The sequence below is a fragment of the Schistocerca gregaria genome, chromosome X (assembly GCF_023897955.1).
Source record: "Schistocerca gregaria isolate iqSchGreg1 chromosome X, iqSchGreg1.2, whole genome shotgun sequence".
NCBI lineage: Eukaryota > Metazoa > Arthropoda > Insecta > Orthoptera > Acrididae > Schistocerca > Schistocerca gregaria.
Genome location: NC_064931.1, coordinates 773,262,184 through 773,284,053, shown reverse-complemented (window position 1 = coordinate 773,284,053; position 21,870 = coordinate 773,262,184). Strand labels below are relative to the sequence as shown.

Sequence of the window (21,870 nt, the reverse complement as noted above, 5' to 3'; positions counted from 1 at the left end):
TGTGTGTGTCCCACATCTTCCCCTAAAAAACTGCACCGATTTAAACCAAACAACGTACATACAGGGTGTTACAAAAACGTACGGCCAAACTTTCAGGAAACATTCCTCACACACAAATAAAGAAAAGATGTTATGTGGACATGAGTCTGGAAACGCTTAATTTCCATGTTAGAGCTCATTTTAGTTTCATCAATATGTACTGTACTTCCTCGATTCACCGCCATAATTTCATACGGGACATTCTACCTGTACTGCTAGAGCATGTGTCTTTACAAGTACGACACAACATGTGGTTCATGCACGATGGAGCTCCTGCACATTTCAGTCGAAGTGTTCGTACGCTGAAACTTCCTGGCAGATTAAAACTGTGTGCCCGACAGAGACTCGAACTCGGGACCCGAGTTCGAGTCTCGGTCGGGCACACAGTTTTAATCTGCCATGAAGTTTCATATCAGCGCACACTCCGCTGCAGAGTGAAAATCTCATTCTGTTCGTACGCTTCTCAACAACACATTCGGTGACTGATAGATTGGTAGAGGCGGACCAATTCCATGGCCTCCACGCTCTCTTGACCTCAACCCTCTTGACTTTCATTTATGGGGGCATTTGAAATCTCTTGTCTATGCAACCCATATACCAATGTAGAGACTCTTCGTGCTCGTATTGTGGACGGCTGTGATACAATACGCCATTCTCCAGGGCTGCATCAGCGCATCAGGGATTCAGGGATTCCATGCGACGGAGGGTGGATGCATCTATCCTCGCTAACGGAGGACATTTTGAACATTTCCTGTAACAAAGTGTTTGAAGTCACGATGGTACGTCCTGTTGCTGTGTGTTTCCATTCCATGATTAATGTGATTTGAAGAGAAGTAATAAAATGAAGTCTAACATGGAAAGTAAGCGTTTCCGGACACATGTCCACATAACATATTTTCTTTCTTTGTGTGTTAGTAATGTTTCCTGAAAGTTTGGCCGTACCTTTTTGTAACACCCTGTATACGTCTTATTGTCAGGCAACAACCACTGTTGAGGGGGAAGGGAGGGAGTCAAGATCCACCTACCTATCACAGTTCAGGTGACAAACACTGAGAAGCGTGAAAAACTTCCGCATTATGTGTGAAGTTTTAATACATTTGTTCTTTGCTACTAAGACACTTCTACAGGTGAGTCAACTTACGGAAATCCCTGACATCTGGCAGGGCTTTTGACAGCTTTCACCTGCGTAGCGCTAACGGCTGTGGGCGAAAACGAGAGCTATAAAGAGGCGTTGCCATAGAGACATTTACAAAACCGTGTTGTAGACACGCGAAGCTGCGCCCAGCGTACAGAAACTGTGCGGGATCATGTTATTTGGATTATACACTCATACATTATACGTATTTGCTTCTACGACTGTTTCATAGCCACAATGGTGTTTTCATGAAAACATGGAAATGAATTTTTTTTCGATACTTCACTACAAACAGTTTAGTATTTTTTTTTTGTTTCTGATAGAAGATTGGCAAAAAGGATACCCGGGCAATACTGCGATTGTCAGCTAGTATTCCTCTTAAGTGTATGAAGAGTATTACAGATTGCTACGCTGTGTGTTTCTTAGTTGCATCAAACGTCCATGATGGCGGGCCCACGTGTGCGCCCACGCGCCCGCCCACACACAGACGAACTAACTCTCTCTCTCTCTCTCTCTCTCTCTCTCTCTCTCTCTCTCTCTCTCTCTCTCCCCCAACTAACATAGTATGACATTCACTTCCATTAAATTGATTAATCCTCCCTTTCAACTCATTTGTGCCTCGGGTTAAATATTGCGAGGAAAAATTCATAGCTGTTTATTATCCTAATGAAAATTGCTTTTAAAATAATTAGACTTCCTTGCAGTTTATCTAGCATTCTGCTGTGATGCTACGTTATCTAGCTATGAGGCGACCATTTTTACGGCATCAAACGCCATCTGTCGCACCCTAAGCACCTTCTTATTTTGCCACCGCTCTTTCTGTAAGCTGCGTCTTGCCGGGCAGCTGTTATTCCCTCCGTCGATCTTTACCTAGGTTTACCTTGTTTTTCTCTTCTTAGGGATCCATTTCCGGGTTAAGCCTTCCCTCCAGTAACTGCGTCACTTGAGCATTCCGTGATAATTGGTCTCCATTTGTTTTTCAATTACCACACTCCATAAATATTATCTAAGTTGCTTCTTCTTGTATTCATTTTTTTAAACCCATACTGAAAAAACTTTGATCGACTGACATAAGGAATCTCGTCTTTCCCCTGTTGATATTAGTCTAATACATAAATTAAAGTTCAACTGTTTGCACACGGCCTTTCCCAGTCGCACATTATGGAATACATCTTTTCATCTGCTCCTTCTGAAGTTAGTGTGACTCTACACATCTGAAGGTTTGGGCGTTTTATTTTCCTTTGTATTTGTCCAATGTCTTTTCCAACGTTTACAACTCTCAAATACGCAGACCAGATCTAAAAGCCCCCAGGGGACACGAGGACCATGCAACGCCGCCTCTATCCTTGATAATAGAGAAGAAGACATTTATTTTGTATCTTTAGGTAGGCTATATCCATTTGAAGCAACTCACTGATAGTTACATACCTTGGAGCTACTAAAATGCAGGGATGCTCATTTTCTATTATTCACTTGGTGCTACAAATAGTCTCAAACATTATTAATTTAGGTTGAGTTTTATCTGGCCGGTCCAGGTGCGATGCAGTACACGAGTATTCGACAAAACAAGAACGTGAACACGACTGTTGTTTATAATACGGAAATGTCTACAGCATACTCATCGTGAAAATGTAGAAGAAAGGGACATTCTTGATAACCGAGAACAGTGAAACAAACATCCGTGTTCATGTTCACAAGCGGCCGAAGTCATGCTGCGAAAAGCATCCAAAAACATCAGGAAACTACTTCCGGCTGGTACAACAACGTCCACACACTGCGGGTTAAACACCTCAATCGGCCTTCGAGGTACGCTGCGCGTGCCATCAATTAAAAAAAAAAGAGGCAAAATCACGATTCGGACCGCTTTACACACCTGGAATCAGTCACTGTCCAACATCTGTGTTGGCTGACACATGGAAGACGTGCAGCTTAATGTGGCGGCTGTTATCAATGGCCTTTTGCGAGGCATCCTGCTCAAAATGATCATTGCCAGAGGTTTCCTTCGCAACGTTCGCTCGGAAACTTGTTGAAATGAACCTGCATTAATTGACAATACCAATTACTGTCGGATTTTAAACCGACCGTCACTTACGGCGTGACCACTCGTTTCCGTTTTCTGTCTCCGGTTCGGATCATCTTACGACCACTGTTCTTATGCCATGATACAGACTTGCGATTGGTGACTCATTCCTCAGATGTACCAGGTGGTTATGATTAAAGTGTAGCTGCTCACAGAGCTCCAGTGTCGGTTGAAATTATCGCATGGTAGCGAAACTTGGTAGTTATTCTAATGCTTTGATGCGAAACCGATTTACACTGGAAAAAAATTAATTGCAGTTTTGGTCACCAGGTGTAAATTTGGCGCTGTGAATGCAAGGGAGACACACAAAAACAGCAGCATGCACTATCAGCTCAGAGACCACGGCTGTGGTTACCCTTGACCCTACATCATAGACAGGAGCACCTGCGATGGTGTACTCAACGACTAACCTGGGTGCTCGAATGACAAAACGTCATTTTTTCGGATGAATCCAGGTTATGTTTACTGCAACATGATGGTGGCATTTTTTCGGATGAATCTAGGTTATGTTTACTGCATCATGATGGTGGTATCAGTGTTTGGCGCCATCGCGGTGAACGCAAATTGGAAGCGTGTATTCGTCATCGCCATACTGGCGTGTCACCCGGCGTGATGGTATAGCGTGCCATTATTCACACGTCTCGGTCACCTCTTGTTCGCATTGACGGCACTTTGAACAGTGGACGTTACATTTCAGATGTGGCTCTACCCTTCATTCGATCCCTGCGAAACCCTACATTTCAGCAGGATAATGCAAGACCGCATGTTGCAGGTCCTGTACGGGCCTTTCTGGATACAGGAAATGTTCGACTGCTGCCCTGGCCAGCACATTCTCCAGATCTTTCACCAATTGAAAACGTCTGGTCAATGGTGGCCGAGCAACTGGCTCGTCTCAATACGCCAGTCACTACTCTTAATGAACTGTGGTATCGTGTTGAAGCTGCATGGGCAACTGTACACGCAATCCAAGTTCTGTTTAACTCAATGTCCAGGCTATCAAGGTCGTTATTACGGCCAGAGGTGGTTGTTGTGGGTACTGATTTCTCAGGATCAATGCACCCAAATTGCGTGAAAATGTAATCACATGTCAGTTCTAGTGTAATATATTTGTCCAATGAATACCCGTTTATCATCTACATTTCTTCTTTGTGTAGCAATTTTAATTGCCACTAGTGTACTTTTGTTACTGTCCCGCGTGCCCGCAACGGCACCAGTCGTCAGCCAACGTCGCGGCGGGCGGTGGTCGCAATGTTCTGGCTCGTCTGTGTACATAAGTACTCAGATGCTGTAAAGGCGAATGAGAGAGAAGCAGACGCACCGTATGAGGAAGACGGAGAGGAAGAGGCTGGAAGCGACGAGCGCGGCGTACTGCGCGGCAAGCGCTGCCGTGCCCACGCCGCCCGCCTTGTTGATCGAACTCTGCAGGTGCGTCGCGCCCAGCACCGCCGTGAAGTGCACCATGAACGACACGCCCAGCATCACCATGTTCTTCAGCATCCGCGCAGCGTCGCTCAGCTTCAGCCGCAACATTTTCGCCGTCTCTCACTGCCGCTTCTGCAACGCCAAGAAACGTAATTGCTAAATGATACAGTATGAACTACATTTGTTTTCTCGCGTAAATTCACGTCCGTCTACAAACAAGCAACTATACTTTGAAATGCTCAAAAATTTATCGGCACATTTGTACCGTAATTAGCGGTTATATTTATCAAGCTTGTAAGGAACCAGGGGAAATACTAAACTTCAATTGCGAGGTGTTCCATACTGTAGTACAAATGACTGAGCACTATGAGACTTAACATCTGGGGTCATCAGTCCCGTAAAACTTAGCACTACTTAAACCTAACTAACCTAGGACACCACACACATCCATGCCCGAAGCAGGATTCGAACCTGCGTCCGTAGCAGTCGCGCGGTTCCGGACTGCAGCGCCTAGAACCGCTTGGCCACCGAAGCCGGGTGTCCCATACTGTGTATCGTGCATATCTTTAGATACACGTTGATTGTAGAATTACGCGATACATTTGGACAGATATACCGGGTGGTTGTAATTAAAGTTCAGCTACTCACTGAGGTCCAGTGTGCGCTTTAATTATTGTTTGGTAGCGAAACTTTGTATATATATTTTAAAGCGTTAATAAGGAACTGATTTGAGCTGGAAACAAGATAGTTCCTATGTTGGCCACCTGGTGCAAATCTTGCGCTGTACAGTACCTCCTCGACGTCCCTGGTCTTCTTACTGAACAAATTCTTTTAGCGAAGATTAATAACAAAAAGGAACATTATGACTTTCTCACTTGTTTGATCTTTTCTGTCCACATCCCGTTCCTAATCCATTACATATGAGAATTTCTGTACGTTCTGCTTGCATCCACAGCGAAAATTTTTTTGCTGGTGACCGAAATTGGAACCAATTTTTTTTACAACTTAATTTGGTTCCACTATAACGCATTCGAATATCTACCAAGCTCCACTGCCATACGATAATTGCGGCCCACATTGGACTTCTGGGAGTACCTGCACTTTAATTATAACCATATGACAGTAAAACCTGTATCTGAAAATGTCAGCAATTAATGTGAGCATTCCTTTCAGTTAGTAATACGTAAACACAGTTTTTTTTGTTGAGCAAAGTTCGTCACCCTATTACTAATTTTGAAATAAACAAACACACTAAAAGGGAACAATAGTAAATGTCTCTGCAGTTAGTAATGGGTTTCTTTTGTCACACATTCTGTTAAATATATCATTAAGCACTTTGTGTTTAACGATTTTGTAAAAAATCGTAATTTAAACAGTATTAAGTAGAAATTTATTATTCGACAGTTCTGACAGCTTCCCGATTGGCATTACATAAACAGCTTTATTAAAACCAATTTACTGAAACAAATATAATCTAGAATCACAAGGTAAGCAAATCGTATTACGTAACATGTACAAAGTAAAATGTTATCTGAAGTAGTCCTATTATACACTAATCTCATTTTTCAGTTCCAGTTGCACACTTTTTAAATGTATGACTAGTTTCAATCTTCCTGGGTCATCTTCAAATGTATGTAGTTGCGTCAGCAAGCAGTCGTGTGTGTCACAACTACGCATCAGGATAAAAAGTATGGACATTGTCACACACCGACTTTGAAAATTCTGATCTGCTTGCAAGCAAAACTTTTGTTCTGTCAAAGAACTCTTATGTTTGGGGTTATATGGCTTTTAATACAGATTTTCTAATTAAAAAATGCAGTTAATTTGATAACCTAAGTTTTCTGCACAAGAAAATACGCACTTTTATTTAAACATATACATTTATTATGAAACTATCGTAATTAAGAGACTGTAACCTTCGCGAAGGTTCTGGAGCAAATACAGAAATTATAAATACGCGAAAAGCGAGCCAACTGGTTATCAGATGTTATTGTGATTAGTCTGCTTTCAGTTCTCATAAGTCCAGGAGCATTTTCAGTAAATTCTGGTTTGCCCATGTAAAGATTGTATTTTGTCATGTTCATAAGTCAGCACTGTAAATAAAATAAGTTTGTAAGGCTTTGTGAGGATACTATAGAAAAAACATGAAGAATAAATATCGAGAAACAAACAGCTGCTTGTTTCATTTAAATGGAGGATAGTTCATGTTACGCACTAGACGACGAGTGCTAGTCTTCTACTCCTACCCCCAAGAAAAGATCAGCATAAAATATTTACTTTTTGTGAACTTATCTTACCTGCTAAAATCATTGCGTGCTGTAATAGTTTTTAACTTGCTCCTAGAAGGCCACTTCCAAAATCTGAAATATACGTAACTTGTGAATATTACTGCGAAATTTTTTAACGTGTTGAAAATGTTTCGACAGTATTGCTAAGGGAAGAGAGTTTACAAGGAATTATTCTATAGTGTTTCCTGAAAGTATTTGTCTGGGGTGTAGCCTGATACGGAAGTGAAACGCGAACGATGAACAGTGCAGACAGCCGGCCGGAGTCGCCGAGCGGTTCTAGGCGCTTCAGTCAGGAACCGCGCGACCGCTACGGTCATAGGTTCGAATCCTGCCTAGGGTATGGATGTGTGTGTGATGTCCTTAGGTTAGTTAGGTTTAAGTAGTTCTAACTTGTAGGGTACTGATGACCTCAGAAGTTAAGTCCCATAGTGCTCAGAACCACTTGAACAGTGCAGACAGGAAGAGAACAGAATGTTTTGAAACTACAGAAGAATGCCGAAGATCAGCCAGCCACATCGAGTAACAAGTGAGAGGTACTGAATCGCACTGAGCAAAATCGAAATTCATGTTCCAACTTGATTAAAGGAAGAGATCGGATGATAAGAGTACATACTGAGGCTTCAACGAGTCAGCGGTCTGGTAATAAAGGGAAATATGGGGTGGCGGAGGGAAGACTTGCAGTGGTAGAGAAAACACCTTCCCAAATTGTTCGGTATGGGCTTCGAAGGGCAATGAAGCAAACAATATACATATGTCAGATTGTACGTAGGGAAAAATCATCTCTACCATTCGTGTCTGAATTTTCAGAAGAAAATTTCGCTTTCTTATCACATCGTCACACTGCTACAGTGGTCATTAATTCGGTTCGGGGAAACAGCTTAAGCCTACTGTTATGCTTTTGAGGAAAACTGGCAGTCGGTTCATCCGATAGCCTGTGCCAGCGTTCCACTTTCGACAATATCGCACTGTAACTAGTTTCTGCCTTAGTCTCCTTGTTAGATGTAAACACGGATTTACTGCCACACTTACCGGACCCACAGCAACCCGTGTCGGTTAGTAGGTAATTGGCTCAAATGATTCAAATGGCTCTGAGCACTATGGGACTTAACATCTGTGGTCATCAGTCCCCTAGAACTTACAACTACACTCCTGGAAATTGAAATAAGAACACCGTGAATTCATTGTCCCAGAAAGGGGAAACTTTATTGACACATTCCTGGGGTCAGATACATCACATGATCACACTGACAGAACCACAGGCACATAGACACAGGCAACAAAGCATGCTCAATGTCGGCACTAGTACAGTGTATATCCACCTTTCGCAGCAATGCAGGCTGCTATTCTCCCATGGAGACGATCGTAGAGATGCTGGATGTAGTCCTGTGGAACGCCTTGCCATGCCATTTCCACCTGGCGCCTCAGTTGGACCAGCGTTCGTGCTGGACGTGCAGACCGTGTGAGACGACGCTTCATCCAGTCCCAAAGATGCTCAATGGGGGACAGATCCGGAGATCTTGCTGGCCAGGGTAGTTGACTTACACCTTCTAGAGCACGTTGGGTGGCACGGGATACATGCGGACGTGCATTGTCCTGTTGGAACAGCAAGTTCCCTTGCCGGTCTAGGAATGGTAGAACGATGGGTTCGATGACGGTTTGGATGTACCGTGCACTATTCAGTGTCCCCTCGACGATCACCAGAGGTGTACGGCCAGTGTAGGAGATCGCTCCCCACACCATGATGCCGGGTGTTGGCCCTGTGTGCCTCGGTCGAATGCAGTCCTGATTGTGGCGCTCACCTGCACGGCGCCAAACACGCATACGACCATCATTGGCACCAAGGCAGAAGCGACTCTCATCGCTGAAGACGACACGTCTCCATTCGTCCCTCCATTCACGCCTGTCGCGACACCACTGGAGGCGGGCTGCACGATGTTGGGGCGTGAGCGGAAGACGGCCTAACGGTGTGCGGGACCGTAGCCCAGCTTCATGGAGACGGTTGCGAATGGTCCTCGCCGATATCCCAGGAGCAACAGTGTCCCTAATTTGCTGGGAAGTGGCGGTGCGGTCACCTACGGCACTGCGTAGGATCCTACGGTCTTGGCGTGCATCCGTGCGTCGCTGCGGTCCGGTCCCAGGTCGACGGGCACGTGCACCTTCCGCCGACCACTGGTGAGAACATCGATGTACTGTGGAGACCTCACGGCCCACGTGTTGAGCAATTCGGCGGTACGTCCACCCGGCCTCCCGCATGCCCACTATACGCCTTCGCTCAAAGTCCGTCAACTGCACATACGGTTCACGTCCACGTTGTCGCGGCATGCTACCAGTGTTAAAGACTGCGATGGAGCTCCGTATGCCACGGCAAACTGGCTGACACTGACGGCGGTGGTGCACAAATGCAGCGCAGCTAGCGCCATTCTTGGCCAACACCGCGGTTCCTGGTGTGTCCGCTGTGCCGTGCGTGTGATCATTGCTTGTACAGCCCTCTCGCAGTGTCCGGAGCAAGTATGGTGGGTCTGACACACCGGTGTCAATGTGTTCTTTTTTCCATTTCCAGGAGCGTATCTTATTGGCACTATAAACATCCTGTCACTTTTGTTCCTTGAGAATTTTCAAAAAAACTATTGTTGTTGGATTAACTTCCCTATGTAGTTTGTAATAACATGTGACATTTGTTTGAGTACAAAAACAGTTTAGTGTTAAAATTTGTGTATCATGGTCTGAAAGTCCATTCACCCTTTTACTAACAGAATGTCCATCTAGTAATGAGGAATGAATAAAAATATTGTCTATGGCTCTGCTACTGTTCCCATGCACCCCAGTTGGAGAAAACACAGTCTGCATCAGATCACATGAATTTAGGCGATTTACTAACATCCTTTCTCTTCCACCATCATATACAAAATTTATATTGACGTCACCACATGTAAGTAATTTCTGGTACTTCCTACAAAGTGAATCAAGACCCATCTCTAACTAGAGCAGAAATGCACTGAAGTCTGAATTAGGGGACCTATAAACAGAAACATTTAGGTTAGTTTCGCTAAATTCAGCTGCTTTTGCACAGCTTTCAAATATCTGTTCAGTAGAGTGCCATGATACGTCTATGGACTCAAATAGAATACTGTTTTTTATGTACATAGCCACTATCCCACCACGCAAGGAACTCCTTGAAAAACAGCCAGCTAATCTGTATCCTGGTATAGGAAGCCTTTGAATTGTCTAATTATTTAAGTTGTGCTCCGAAATATCTATAATTTCAGAGTCAATATCTTTAAGCATTTCACTAACTTTATCTCTAATATCTCTTATATTTTGATGAAATGTGCTAATTCATTCTCTATTTGGAAACATGACATCCTCTGAAGGTGAGTTGTTGTTAGAGGGTCTTCCTTTAAGCTGGTATACCTATCAGCTGACTTCAATTTAAAAAAAAGGTGCAGCTCTAACACCAACTACTACATGAATTTTTCCATGAGTGATCCCACCACCACCCTGTAATTGTCACCGATAGGCTCTGCCAGCCTCCCCTTCCCATACCTATTGAGCTGCAGGCCATGCCTAGGGAAATAAGTAATTACATGTTAGGACTCAAAACCAAAGTGAGAGTTTTAACAACTCTATATTGGAATGTACACCAAAAATTTCTTTGGTAGGACTTCATACTTTGAAAACAGGTATGCTGGAGGCTCTGCTATGTTTCAGTGATGGTGCACTAAATATGCAAAGAATTTTAATTGTCATTGACCGCACGAGACCCTTCCAAGCGGAGAAATCAGTGTTGGAAGCCACCAAAGAAGTAAGAATAAGAAGAACTCTAAAAATCAAAAACGAGGGAACACCACCAGAAACTAGATGACTAAGGACGTGGGACGCTAGTGTTACGCAGGGCAGGTAGAGAGAAAAGGTTGAAATTTTAACTTGAAATTCCAAGTAGTTCATTTTTTGATGTTTTGGTACACGCAGGTTAAAAACTACTAGGGACAGAGGACTGAAATTTTGTATACTGTCGTAAAACATACTTAAGGGGGGAACGAAGAAAGCTACGAAAATTGTGAAAACCTTTATTGGATCTTTATTTACTACATGGTATTGAAATTTCATATTCCAATTCCATTTGTAAGAGTGATAAAAATATTAACTAACAAAAGCTTGCACGAGACCACACCCTTTGTTGTTCTGTATTTCCTCACATTTATTCCTGCGGTGTTTTCTTCTAATTTTATGCAATGTGGGGAATATTTCAGTGTTTATCAGATCCAGAACTTCTACAAAAGTGTGTGAATGCAAAAATTCAAAATCTTAATGAAAATTACAACTCTCTGATAGGAAAACCATTCCCACAGGACAGCATTTGTTTCCGAAACTGCCGATGAAGTTGCAGTGTATGATCCTTAATTAGTTTTTAACTGTGCTAATCTTGGCAGACTATGGGCTCCACGAAGACTATCACTTGAACTAGAAGCTTTCACACTGTCGATATTGAAGGAAATCGTTAACAGGAGACTTGATGCAGTTGAGCATTATTGTTACTCAATTTGAAAATCAGGTTAACCCATGAGGGCATACGAAGAAAAGACTGCTTGAGGAGGAAGAGGACAATGCATATGGTTCTCATTAGTTCACACAGATAAGGTGAGGCCTAAAAGAAACACTGTCAAATCTTTGTTTCAGGTCTCTCATAACTTACATTTTGCCAACTTTGTGTACATGTTCCACACAAATAACTGACATTATAGTACTTAAATTTAGCATGCAGTTAGCTACCACTATAAATGAAACATTCTCTGGAAGGAAGTTTCATTTACTGCAATAGTGAGACATTTCTGTAAGAGAATGGCCCCAAGAATGAGTATTTTTTTTTCAAAGAAATTAGGAGAGCTGTAGAAATCTAGGAAAAGAAGATATAAATATTCTGTTCCACAGATATTTGTAAAAACGGTATAGCAAATTTTGTACAAAAATACATGAATTTCGTTCCGACAGATTTTTAAAAAGACGAATATTTGCACTCACTCTCTTAAAAAAATTATAATTGTTTATAATTAAAAACACCTAACTTCAATTAGCATGAAAACTTATGTATGTATCCATATAACATTCCTCAACAACTGTGCCAAATTTTGTCACATTGCCTTGAAAACTTACGATGTTATAGGTTTTCTTCCAAGTACTGCAGCTTCGCATACGTCCCCCCGTAAATAAAAAGCAGACGGTTCTTCTGACTTAAGTTTGAAAATTAAAGACCTTTTTAAGAAAATACAGAGTTAATTACTGATCTCCATTATTAAAAAAAATTTTGAACCCTAATTTATGAGAGCAACATCCTTTTGAAATCTACTTTAAACTTAATAGAGAAAGGAATTTCCAGAAAAAAATATCAAACTTCTACTTTGATTTTATTACGAGATATGTGCATCTATGCTTTACATAAATAAATAATTAACACGATTTATTTCACTTGCTACACAAAATACAATTCAGAAAAAAGTGTTTGACCAAATGCTATGACTCATATGTCAAATAGTTCCCAAAATATCTCATAAAAGATGTTCAGCGTTACGTGGGCTTACAACTCATATTCTTTGACTTACACTGGTTAGATAATTGACCAATTTTTCAAGATTTCCCCCTTGTGTTCACGAACCAGTCCCCTTAATCTAAATTCTACATGATTAGTCTGCAATTCACTATTAAGTACCTTGAGGACGCATCATTGAACCACGTTCAAGCTATTTCTCTACTGTTCCCTCTCAGACGCGGGAAAAACGAGCACTTGAACCTTTCTGTGCGAACTCTGATTTGTCTCACTTTATCGTGATAATCATTTCTCCGTATGTATATGGGCGCCAACAAAATATTTTCACAATCTGAGAAAGTTGGTGATTGGTATTTACGAGGAGATCCTGCCGCACCCATAAACACCTTTGTTTTAATTATTGCCATCCTAATTCACGTGTCATGTCGGTAGCACCCTGTCCTCTATTTCAGATAATACAAAACGAGCTGCCCTTCTTTGAACTTTTTTGATGTCCTCCGTCACTCCCAAGATAGCGAACAGGTTTGGTGTAATTCTCTTTAGTAGACCTATTGCATTTTCTCAGCGTTCTGCCAATAAATCGTAGTCTTTGGTTTGTTTTCCACACAACATTATTTGTGTGACCATTGCAATCTAAGTTATACGTAATTCGTAGAGAATAAGATTGTCACAAGCAGTTAGAAACAATGTCGCTGTGCAGTCTGCGTACGCGCGCACGAAAGACGTACACACACACACAGAGAGAGAGAGAGAGAGAGAGAGAGAGAGAGAGAGGGGGGGGAGGGGGGAGGGGGGGGGAGGGGGAGGGAGAGGGAGAGGGAGAGGGAGGGAAAGGGAGGGAGAGATCATTTGTTTAGTATATAAGAGAATGTCAGATACTGTATCACGCAGTAATTTACATCAGTTCGACACAGGCACGCCTTTCCTATCGCGTAGTGTCACAAGAACAAGGTTACCAAGCTGACGCCTGTTAATTCGCGTTACGAAAGAAAATGTCGAGGACAAACTGCGGTCTCTATTGGAAAGTAAGGGAGAAACGGTCTCGCATGTATACAAAGGACGTATCAAAACATAGAAGCTGTGCAAATAATGACGTCACTTAACGAGAAACAAAATCAAAACACGATTTCAGAAGATCCAGTGAGGTAGCAAAGAAACGTGAAGATCATTCTAATCGATTTAATGAGTCGACGCTAAGAGATCGTACAACCGAATATTTTCTACAAGCAATTGGACATTCGGTTTTTTTCGTTCAGTCGGTTTTTTTTTTCAGTTTAATGAAACAACCGAATAAAAGTAGCCTACGGCCTCGTCCCTCTCCAGGTTTGAGTGGTTTAACTTAATTTGGGGCAACCGATTGTCACAATTTTCTGTCGACTACGTTAAAGAGTTTAATATCTGTGGAATGAGCATTTGGCTGCGCAGAACGAAAGCTCTCTCCATAACATCTGCAGCTCAAGTCCCGTGATTTTGCAACGGTGCGTTTAAACCGGTTTAGCGCTTAGTGCATGCTGATTGTTATTACTTCGCTGATACAGATACATTCAGAAGTACTGTGAAACTTTGTATTGGTATTTTACAGACATCTTAATTTCACACCAGGAATTGATGAAGTTGGATTAAAGATGTGAAGAGCAGCGGTATTATTCTTTTTGCCACTGTATCATAGCTCCGATTTCATTTTATTTGCGTTTTTTCGGTAACGGGATAAGAAGTGACAGCCAACAATAATTTTTTCCGTTTTCTATTGCACTTAATCATATTATAGAATCTCTGTACTAATTAATTACGTTACAGTGATACTGTAAACGATGTCGAAGTGTCATGAAAAAACAACGCATTTGGAACCATGAAACTGTTACAGAAAATATGGTAAGCAACTTCAACATCTGCTTGTCCATTATTATTTCAGTTTTTCTTTACTTACATTCTGCTTCATACACAAGTAAAATATCTATTACATTTTTCCTCATCTCATTAGAAAAGTAGAACCATACTCTACGCACAATAAAGAAAATAAATAAAATAAAAAAGTAAAAGATGAATGGACAAATTTTGGAGTATAAAAAGAATTGACATATAACAATATATACATATTTTGCTGTTGCACCGATTCATGTTATCGAATCTGTTGTTATTAATTATGTTAAAATGACACTATATGGGAAACTGTCTGATGCAGAAATATGTACGTATTTTAAGACACACACAAGAGTTCGAGAACATGCATAAATTGAAATAAATTAATAAGACTGTCATGTACATATGTCATCTGCGTATAAACGTAGCATCTGACTGAAAGTTTACTTAAACACGCTTCCAAAATTTATCTAGCACATGTCTCATAAACATACGGTCAGAAAATCACAGCAGTTATCTCTGCAATACTGGACTTTATACATCCGTGTCTAGATATTTTACGACATACAAAGTTCCTCATATCAATATGACATTTGTTGTACTATGAAAAGTAACTAACTGGTCCTCCTTCGACATACTTCTCTTTACATCCGTAGTAACGCCAGTATTTCACCACAGCTGTTGCTACAACGAGTAGAAAAGTATATAAAATGAATAAGTCAAATTCAAGTTTCGCTATTATCGCAACAGCGTCCCAGTCCGGTTTGATGTTGAGAACACGTGCAGCAGACGTCGCTCACTTCATAGATACACACACATACTCTATGGCCTACGTCTGTTATATGAATTCCACTCAGCCTTTAAGGTGATTTACATTTTTTTTAACCTCTTTGCGTGGGGAGCGGCGGGTCGGTGCGCGCCCCTGCTGGCGACAAGCACAGGAATACAGCCGGTGCGAGGAGGTGGCGCGGTTTCCGGGGCCAGTGGAGTGTATTGGGACGTACCTCCTCCCCCTGTCTGCCACCCTGGCCCTGTAGGACGCCGAAATGGAGCGTGTGCGACGCAGGCGTCAAACACTTTTTAATTTTTTATTTATAATTAATTAATGAACGTCACTCACACCTTGTCATTAAAAAGGGTTGCAAAATTTAGCAATGTTCCTTTCTTCTTCATTTCCCCTTAAGTCCACTTTTACGCTTGCGCAACTTTGTACTCCCAGTGAGCTGGATGGAACTCTTTCTATATTAGTTATGTATGTGGGAACTGCACCTGGAACAATTTAATATACAGCAGTGTATTTGTCAATATTAATTGGTGACAAGAATGATAAATATATATATATTGCTTATTTTAACTTTGGCGTACCCATGTCTTTGTCTTCGGTTATAGCTGGGTGGTGCAGGTGGGGGGGAGGGGGGGAAGGGGGGGGGCGAGGGGGACCCCTCTGGCGTATATGTACCCGGTTTGTATTGCATTGTACTGTATACCACTTCTTTACTTCATCTAATGAAAGTACTACACAGACTGGTCCCACTCAGAAGAATAACTGAGTACCCCAGTCAACTAAACCACTCAAGAATGGTTTCAGTGGAATGAACTAGTGAATACATGAGTCAACCGACAGAAAAACTGAAGGAAGACTGGTTTTCACTTGAAAGACTATAACTCAGTCAGTACGCAATATGCACCCACCTTCTCATCACAAACTGAGAAACACTCGGCGCACATAAGTTTACTTATGTAAGTTGCCAGATTATCTGTCCTTAATTAATCCTGTTAACCACATGTAAGACGCCGCTGACGTACATGCGTGCACCTCTGACACAGCGCCATAAATCACAGTGAATTTCAAGAGCTGAATGGCTCCCCGGACCCTATGGATTCTCGAGGAGTGCATTTAATTATCTTACGACAATAGAATAATCTTTTCAGCGATATGTCTCACTTCGCTAAGCTGGAAGGAAGTTCCTCTAGCTACAGTGAGAAGAGTGTGACAGATCTTGAAAGCATCGCTCAGTATCATATACCACGCATTAGTCACATCTACGTAATTATAGTGCTCGCTCACATCTAACCAGACTTGTCCTATCTCACAGACCGTTGACGCTGTCAGATCGCAGCCTTATTAAATGATCTTAATACACAAAGAACTGCAACAACTGTTCAATGATCCTCTATTGAAACGACCGGTTTCGCAACTTAGAGCAGCATTCTCACGTATACATGTGAGTAGAAAAATGGGGGCAAAAATAAAAATAAATACTGTTTATAGTTCAAGTAAAAAAAACATAGAAAATAACGGACAAGACCAGGGTTAAATGGACGACGCAGTATTTTAAGGCCGGCCGTCGTGACCAAGCGGTTCTAGGCGCTTCAATCCAGAACCGCGCTGCTGCTACGGTCGCAGGTTTGAGTCCTGCCTCGGGCATGGATGTGTGTGATGTCCTTAGGTTTAAGTAGTTCTAAGTACTAGGGGACTGATGACATCAGCTGTTAAGTCCCATAATGCTCAGAGCCATTTCAATATTTTCAGTAAAATTAAAATAAAGTGTCACTTGAAATAACGGCAGTCAGGAAATAAAATCGGTAGAACGATGAAGTCTACCACTCCAGGTCCTATAATTAATATATTATGGAACGTTCTTCATCAGGACCAAAGGCAAGTGTTTCCTGTTAGTATTGGTAAGAGCGAAAGTTAGCCATAAAAAAAGAATGGTTGATTGTACAAGGTCGGCGAAGTATTGCAGCGATGTTTGATAGGCTTTTGTTTTCTCATCATCATCATCATCATCATCTAAGACTGATTATGCCTTTCAGCGTTCAGTCTGGAGCATAGCCCCCCTTATAAAATTCCTCCACGATCCCCTATTCAGTGCTAACATTGGTGCCTCTTCTGATGTTAAACCTATTACTTCAAAATCATTCTTAACCGAATCCAGGTACCTTCTCCTTTGTCTGCCCCGACTCCTCCTACCCTTTACTGCTGAACCCGTGAGTCTCTTGGGTAAGCTTGCTTCTCCCATGCGTGTAACATGACCCCACCATCTAAGCCTGTTCGCCCTGACTGCTACATCTATAGAGTTCATTCCCAGTTTTTCTTTGATTTCCCCACTGTGGACACCCTCCTGCCATTGTTTCCATCTACTAGTACCTGCAATCATCCTAGCTACTTTCATATCCGTAACCTCAACATTGTTGATATGGTAACCTGAGTCCACCCAGCTTTCGCTCCCATACAACCAAGTTGGTCGAAAGATTAAACGGTGCACAGATAGCTTAGTCTTGGTACTGACTTCCTTCTTGCGGAAGAGAGTAGATCGTAGCTGGGCGCTAACTGCATTAGCTTTGCTACACCTCGCTTCCAGTTCTTTGACTATGTTGCCATCCTGTGAGAATATGCATCCTAAGTACTCGAAACCGTCCACCTGTTCTAACTTTGTTCCTCCTATTTGGCACTCAATCCGTTTATATTTCTTTCCCATTGACATTACTTTCGTTTTGGAGATGCTAATCTTCATACCATATTCCTTACATTTCTGATCTAGCTCTAAAATATTACTTTGCAAACTGTCAATCGAATCTGCCACCACAACTAAGTCATCCGCATATTCAAGACTGCTTATTTTGTGTTCACATATTTTAATCTCACCCAGCCAGTCTATTGTTTTCAACATATGATCCATAAATAATATCAACAACAGTGGCGACAGGTTGCAGCCTTGTCTTACCCCTGAAACTACTCTGAACCATGAACTCAATTTACCGTCAACTCTAACTGCTGCCTGACTATCCATGTAAAGACCTTTAATTGCTTGCAAAAATTTGCCTCCTATTCCATAATCTCGTAGAACAGACAATAACGTCCTCCTAGGAACCCGGTCATATGCCTTTTCTAGATCTATAAAGCATAGATACAATTCCCTGTTCCACTCATAACACTTCTCCATTATTTGCCGTAAGCTAAAGATCTGGTCCTGACAACCTCTAAGATGCCTAAACCCACACTGATTTACATCCAATTGGTCCTCAACTAATACTCGCACTTTCCTTTCAACAATACCTGAGAATATTTCACCCACAACGCTGATTAAAGAGATACCTCTGTAGTTGTTACAATCTTTTCTGTTTCCATGTTTAAAGATTAGTGTGATTACTGCTTTTGTCCAGTCTGATGGAACCTGTCCCGACTCCCAGGCCATTTCAATTATCCTGTGTAGCCATTTAAGACCTGACATTCCACTGTATTTGATGAGTTCCGACTTAATTTCATCCACCCCAGTTGCTTTATTGCACTGCAATCTACTGACCACTTTCTCCACTTCCTCAAATGTGATCCTATTTCCGTCGTCATTCCTATCCCATTCTACCTCGAAATCGGAAACATTACTGATTGTATTTTCACCTACATTGAGCAACTCTTCAAAATATTCCCTCCATCTGCCCAAGGCATCCACAGGTTTCACCAGCAGTTTTCCTGACCTGTCCAAAATACTTGTCATTTCCTTCTTACCTTCCTTTCGAAGACTGCTAATTACACTCCAGAATGGTTTTCCAGCAGCTTGACCCATAGTCTCCAACCTGTTTCCAAAGTCTTCCCTAGATTTCTTCTTGGATACTGCAATTATCTGTTTGGCTTTGATTCTTTCTTCAACATAACTTTCTCTGTCTACCTGAGTTCTAGTATGTAGCCATTTTTGATACGCATTCTTTTTCTTTTTACAAGCTGCCTTGACTGTGTCATTCCACCAAGCTGTTTGCTTCTTCCTGCTTTTACACACTACTGTTCCAAGACATTCTTTAGCCACTTCTAGTACTGTGTCCCTGTACCTTGTCCATTCCTTTTCCAATGACTGTAATTGACTACATTAAACTACCTGGTACCTTTCTGAGATCGCTGTTATGTACTTGTGCCTGATTTCCTTTTCCTGAAGTTTCTCCACTCTTATCCTCCAACATATGGACTTGACCACCTGCACTTTCAGCCTCACAATCCCAATTTCACTGCAGATTAAATAATGATCAGTGTCATCAAAGAATCCCCTGAATACACATGTGTCCCTCACAGCCTTCCTGAATTCCTGATCTGTTATTATATAGTCAATGACAGATCTGGTTCCCTGCCTTCCCAAGTATACCGGTGAATGTTCTTATGTTTAAAAAAGGAGTTTGTGATTACTAAGCCCATAATGGCACAGAAATCCAAGAGTTGTTTCCCGTTCCTGTTGGCCTCCATATCCTCTCCAAATTTACCCAAAACTTTTTCATATCCTTCTGTTCGATTTCCAGTCCTGGCGTTAAAATCACCCATGAGCAGAACACTGTCCTTGTCCTTTACTCTAACAACTACATCACTGAGTGCCTCATAAAAGCTATCCATCTTATCTTGATCTGTCCCTTCACAATGCGAATATACCGACACAATCCTAATTTTCTTGCTAGACACTGTCAAATCTATCCACATCAGTCGTTCGTTTACATACCTTATTGCAACTACGCTGGGTTCCATTGTGCTATTTCTGCTTTGACTCCTGACAGGCAGACGTTGTATTCTCCCACTTCCTCTTCTTTCTCACCCCTTACCCGAATGTCACTAACAGCTAAAACGTCCACCCCCATCTTACTTGCAGCCTCTGCCAGCTCTACCTTCTTCCCAGAGTAGCCCCCATTGATATTAATAGCTCCCCATCTCATTACCATTTGTTTGCCAAGTCGTATGTTTTCTGTTTTAATTTTTTTCAATTTGACCTTCTTTTTGAGGAAATAACCTTTTCTAGCGTTACATTAGAAATCTGTATTGCTTTTTATAATTTTGCTCCAAAAACCATCTGTTTCACAATGAAAATCTTTTTTAATAAAACCTGAATTAATGTTATAAATATTGTTTATTTTTAAATAACAGACAAAAGGATAAACATGTAGAACACAAATGTTCCTTACGTTTGGCGGCCGTTTACATATATTCTCACTCAGTTTCTACACGGTTCACCGCTTCCGGTCTCTAGGGGAATCTGCTAAGACGCAAACAAAGCGATCGAAATGAGGTAACGCCTGATACACAAGCAACACAGCTAACATACAAGTCACGTGGTTATGATCTTAACAGACCAAGGCTGCTAGGAAATCTAGCATAGTCTACGCTCATTTTTGGTAGCTTCTGGTAGTTTTGCAACTCTACAGGTAGTGCAGAGGCTTACCGACTGTCATTCCTCCAACGTTCCATTTGCGAGGGAATCGGGTTTGGGGGGGGGGGGGGGGGGGGTTCAGTTACTGGTAGCAGCAGTACCCTCCGCCACACATCATCAATTTGTTTGCGAAATATTGATGTAGATGTAGAAGGCACATGCATACAGTGGTACTGCAGTGACGTCTAGCGCAAAACGTCGACAGCTCCCTTAATAAAAGACGCAATCGAAATCAACGCTGCTGACGGGCTTCTGAACGTTCAGTTGGACCGCATATGACATGTTTGAAATTTCATTTGCTGCTCTACAATGTCATCCACCACCTCTGTAATAACAGCAGATTGTAGGAAATACACAGTTACGTGATTTTCAAGCGTATGACAAAAGACACAGTTATGGCTTTAACTTTGCGGAATATTTTGGCATCTGACCTAGGTGTTTTCGTCAGATAATGCCATCAGAAAAGGCAGGCGTGCTCGTTGTCTGGACTTCGAAAAGTATAAAGCAAAAACAACGTCTGACGTCCCGTCGACGACGATGTCATTAGAGACAGGTTGTGATTCTGAAAAACTTGCATAGTCGTCAACAGCAACACCACGGAGTTCGACAACTTGGCTTCCGGCTAATTCTTAAGGATCTGTGAGTCGAATCCCACTCATATGTTTATTCAAAGCCCCATTAAAATTCCAACAGCAAAATGCATAAATGCTTTGAGAGATGACGTGGCTATTTTTAATGGACTCAAAAACTGGTTTAGTCCTGGCCAGTGTACTTATTGATTTTGTACTGCTTAACGTGTTTCAGTGTTACGCCATTCTTTAAGGCTCTACAAAAGAAATACATGAAAGGGCATCAGTGAAAAAAATTATACAATTACATAAAACCTCCTTCGTAGAAATAAAAGAAGCAAGAATTCAGTGAAAAAATCAATAAAATACATGACGCACATATCGTAAAAAAAGAAGAGAGATAGAACTAACGAAAACATAAGTAAGAAAGTCTTAGGTAAAAAGAAATTGAATTTGTGAAACATGGATACAAACTATCTGACCTACATTAGATGATGACGTTTCAATGCGAACTAACTTAGGTGAAGAAGGCCACCAGATCGCAGTAATATAGGATGTTAATGAAAAATTATAGGTTTTGAAATACCGAAGTACTCATTCATATGAATTATACAATGTAGCTGTTCAATAAAATAATAAATTACAAAATCTGCGTAATTTAGCGTCCAGAAATGCATATACAAAAACGTTAAAATCTTATATTGGTATTCCAACCATAAAATAAAACAAAATTTATAAAGTTACACGCAAAAT

General features: G+C 41.5%; 1 protein-coding gene across 3 annotated transcripts in view; it reads right to left on the bottom strand.

Annotated features, from left to right (window-relative positions):
- The window catches only part of LOC126299177 (UNC93-like protein), a 400,303-nt gene that overhangs the window by 156,627 nt on the left and 221,806 nt on the right, over positions 1–21,870 (bottom strand). For all 3 annotated transcript variants that reach the window (XM_049990944.1, XM_049990943.1, XM_049990945.1), the window contains one exon: positions 4,573–4,808. In XM_049990944.1, the coding sequence (XP_049846901.1) occupies positions 4,573–4,784 (212 nt within the window). In that variant the 5' untranslated portion in view covers positions 4,785–4,808. The remainder of the gene's footprint in view (positions 1–4,572; positions 4,809–21,870) is intronic.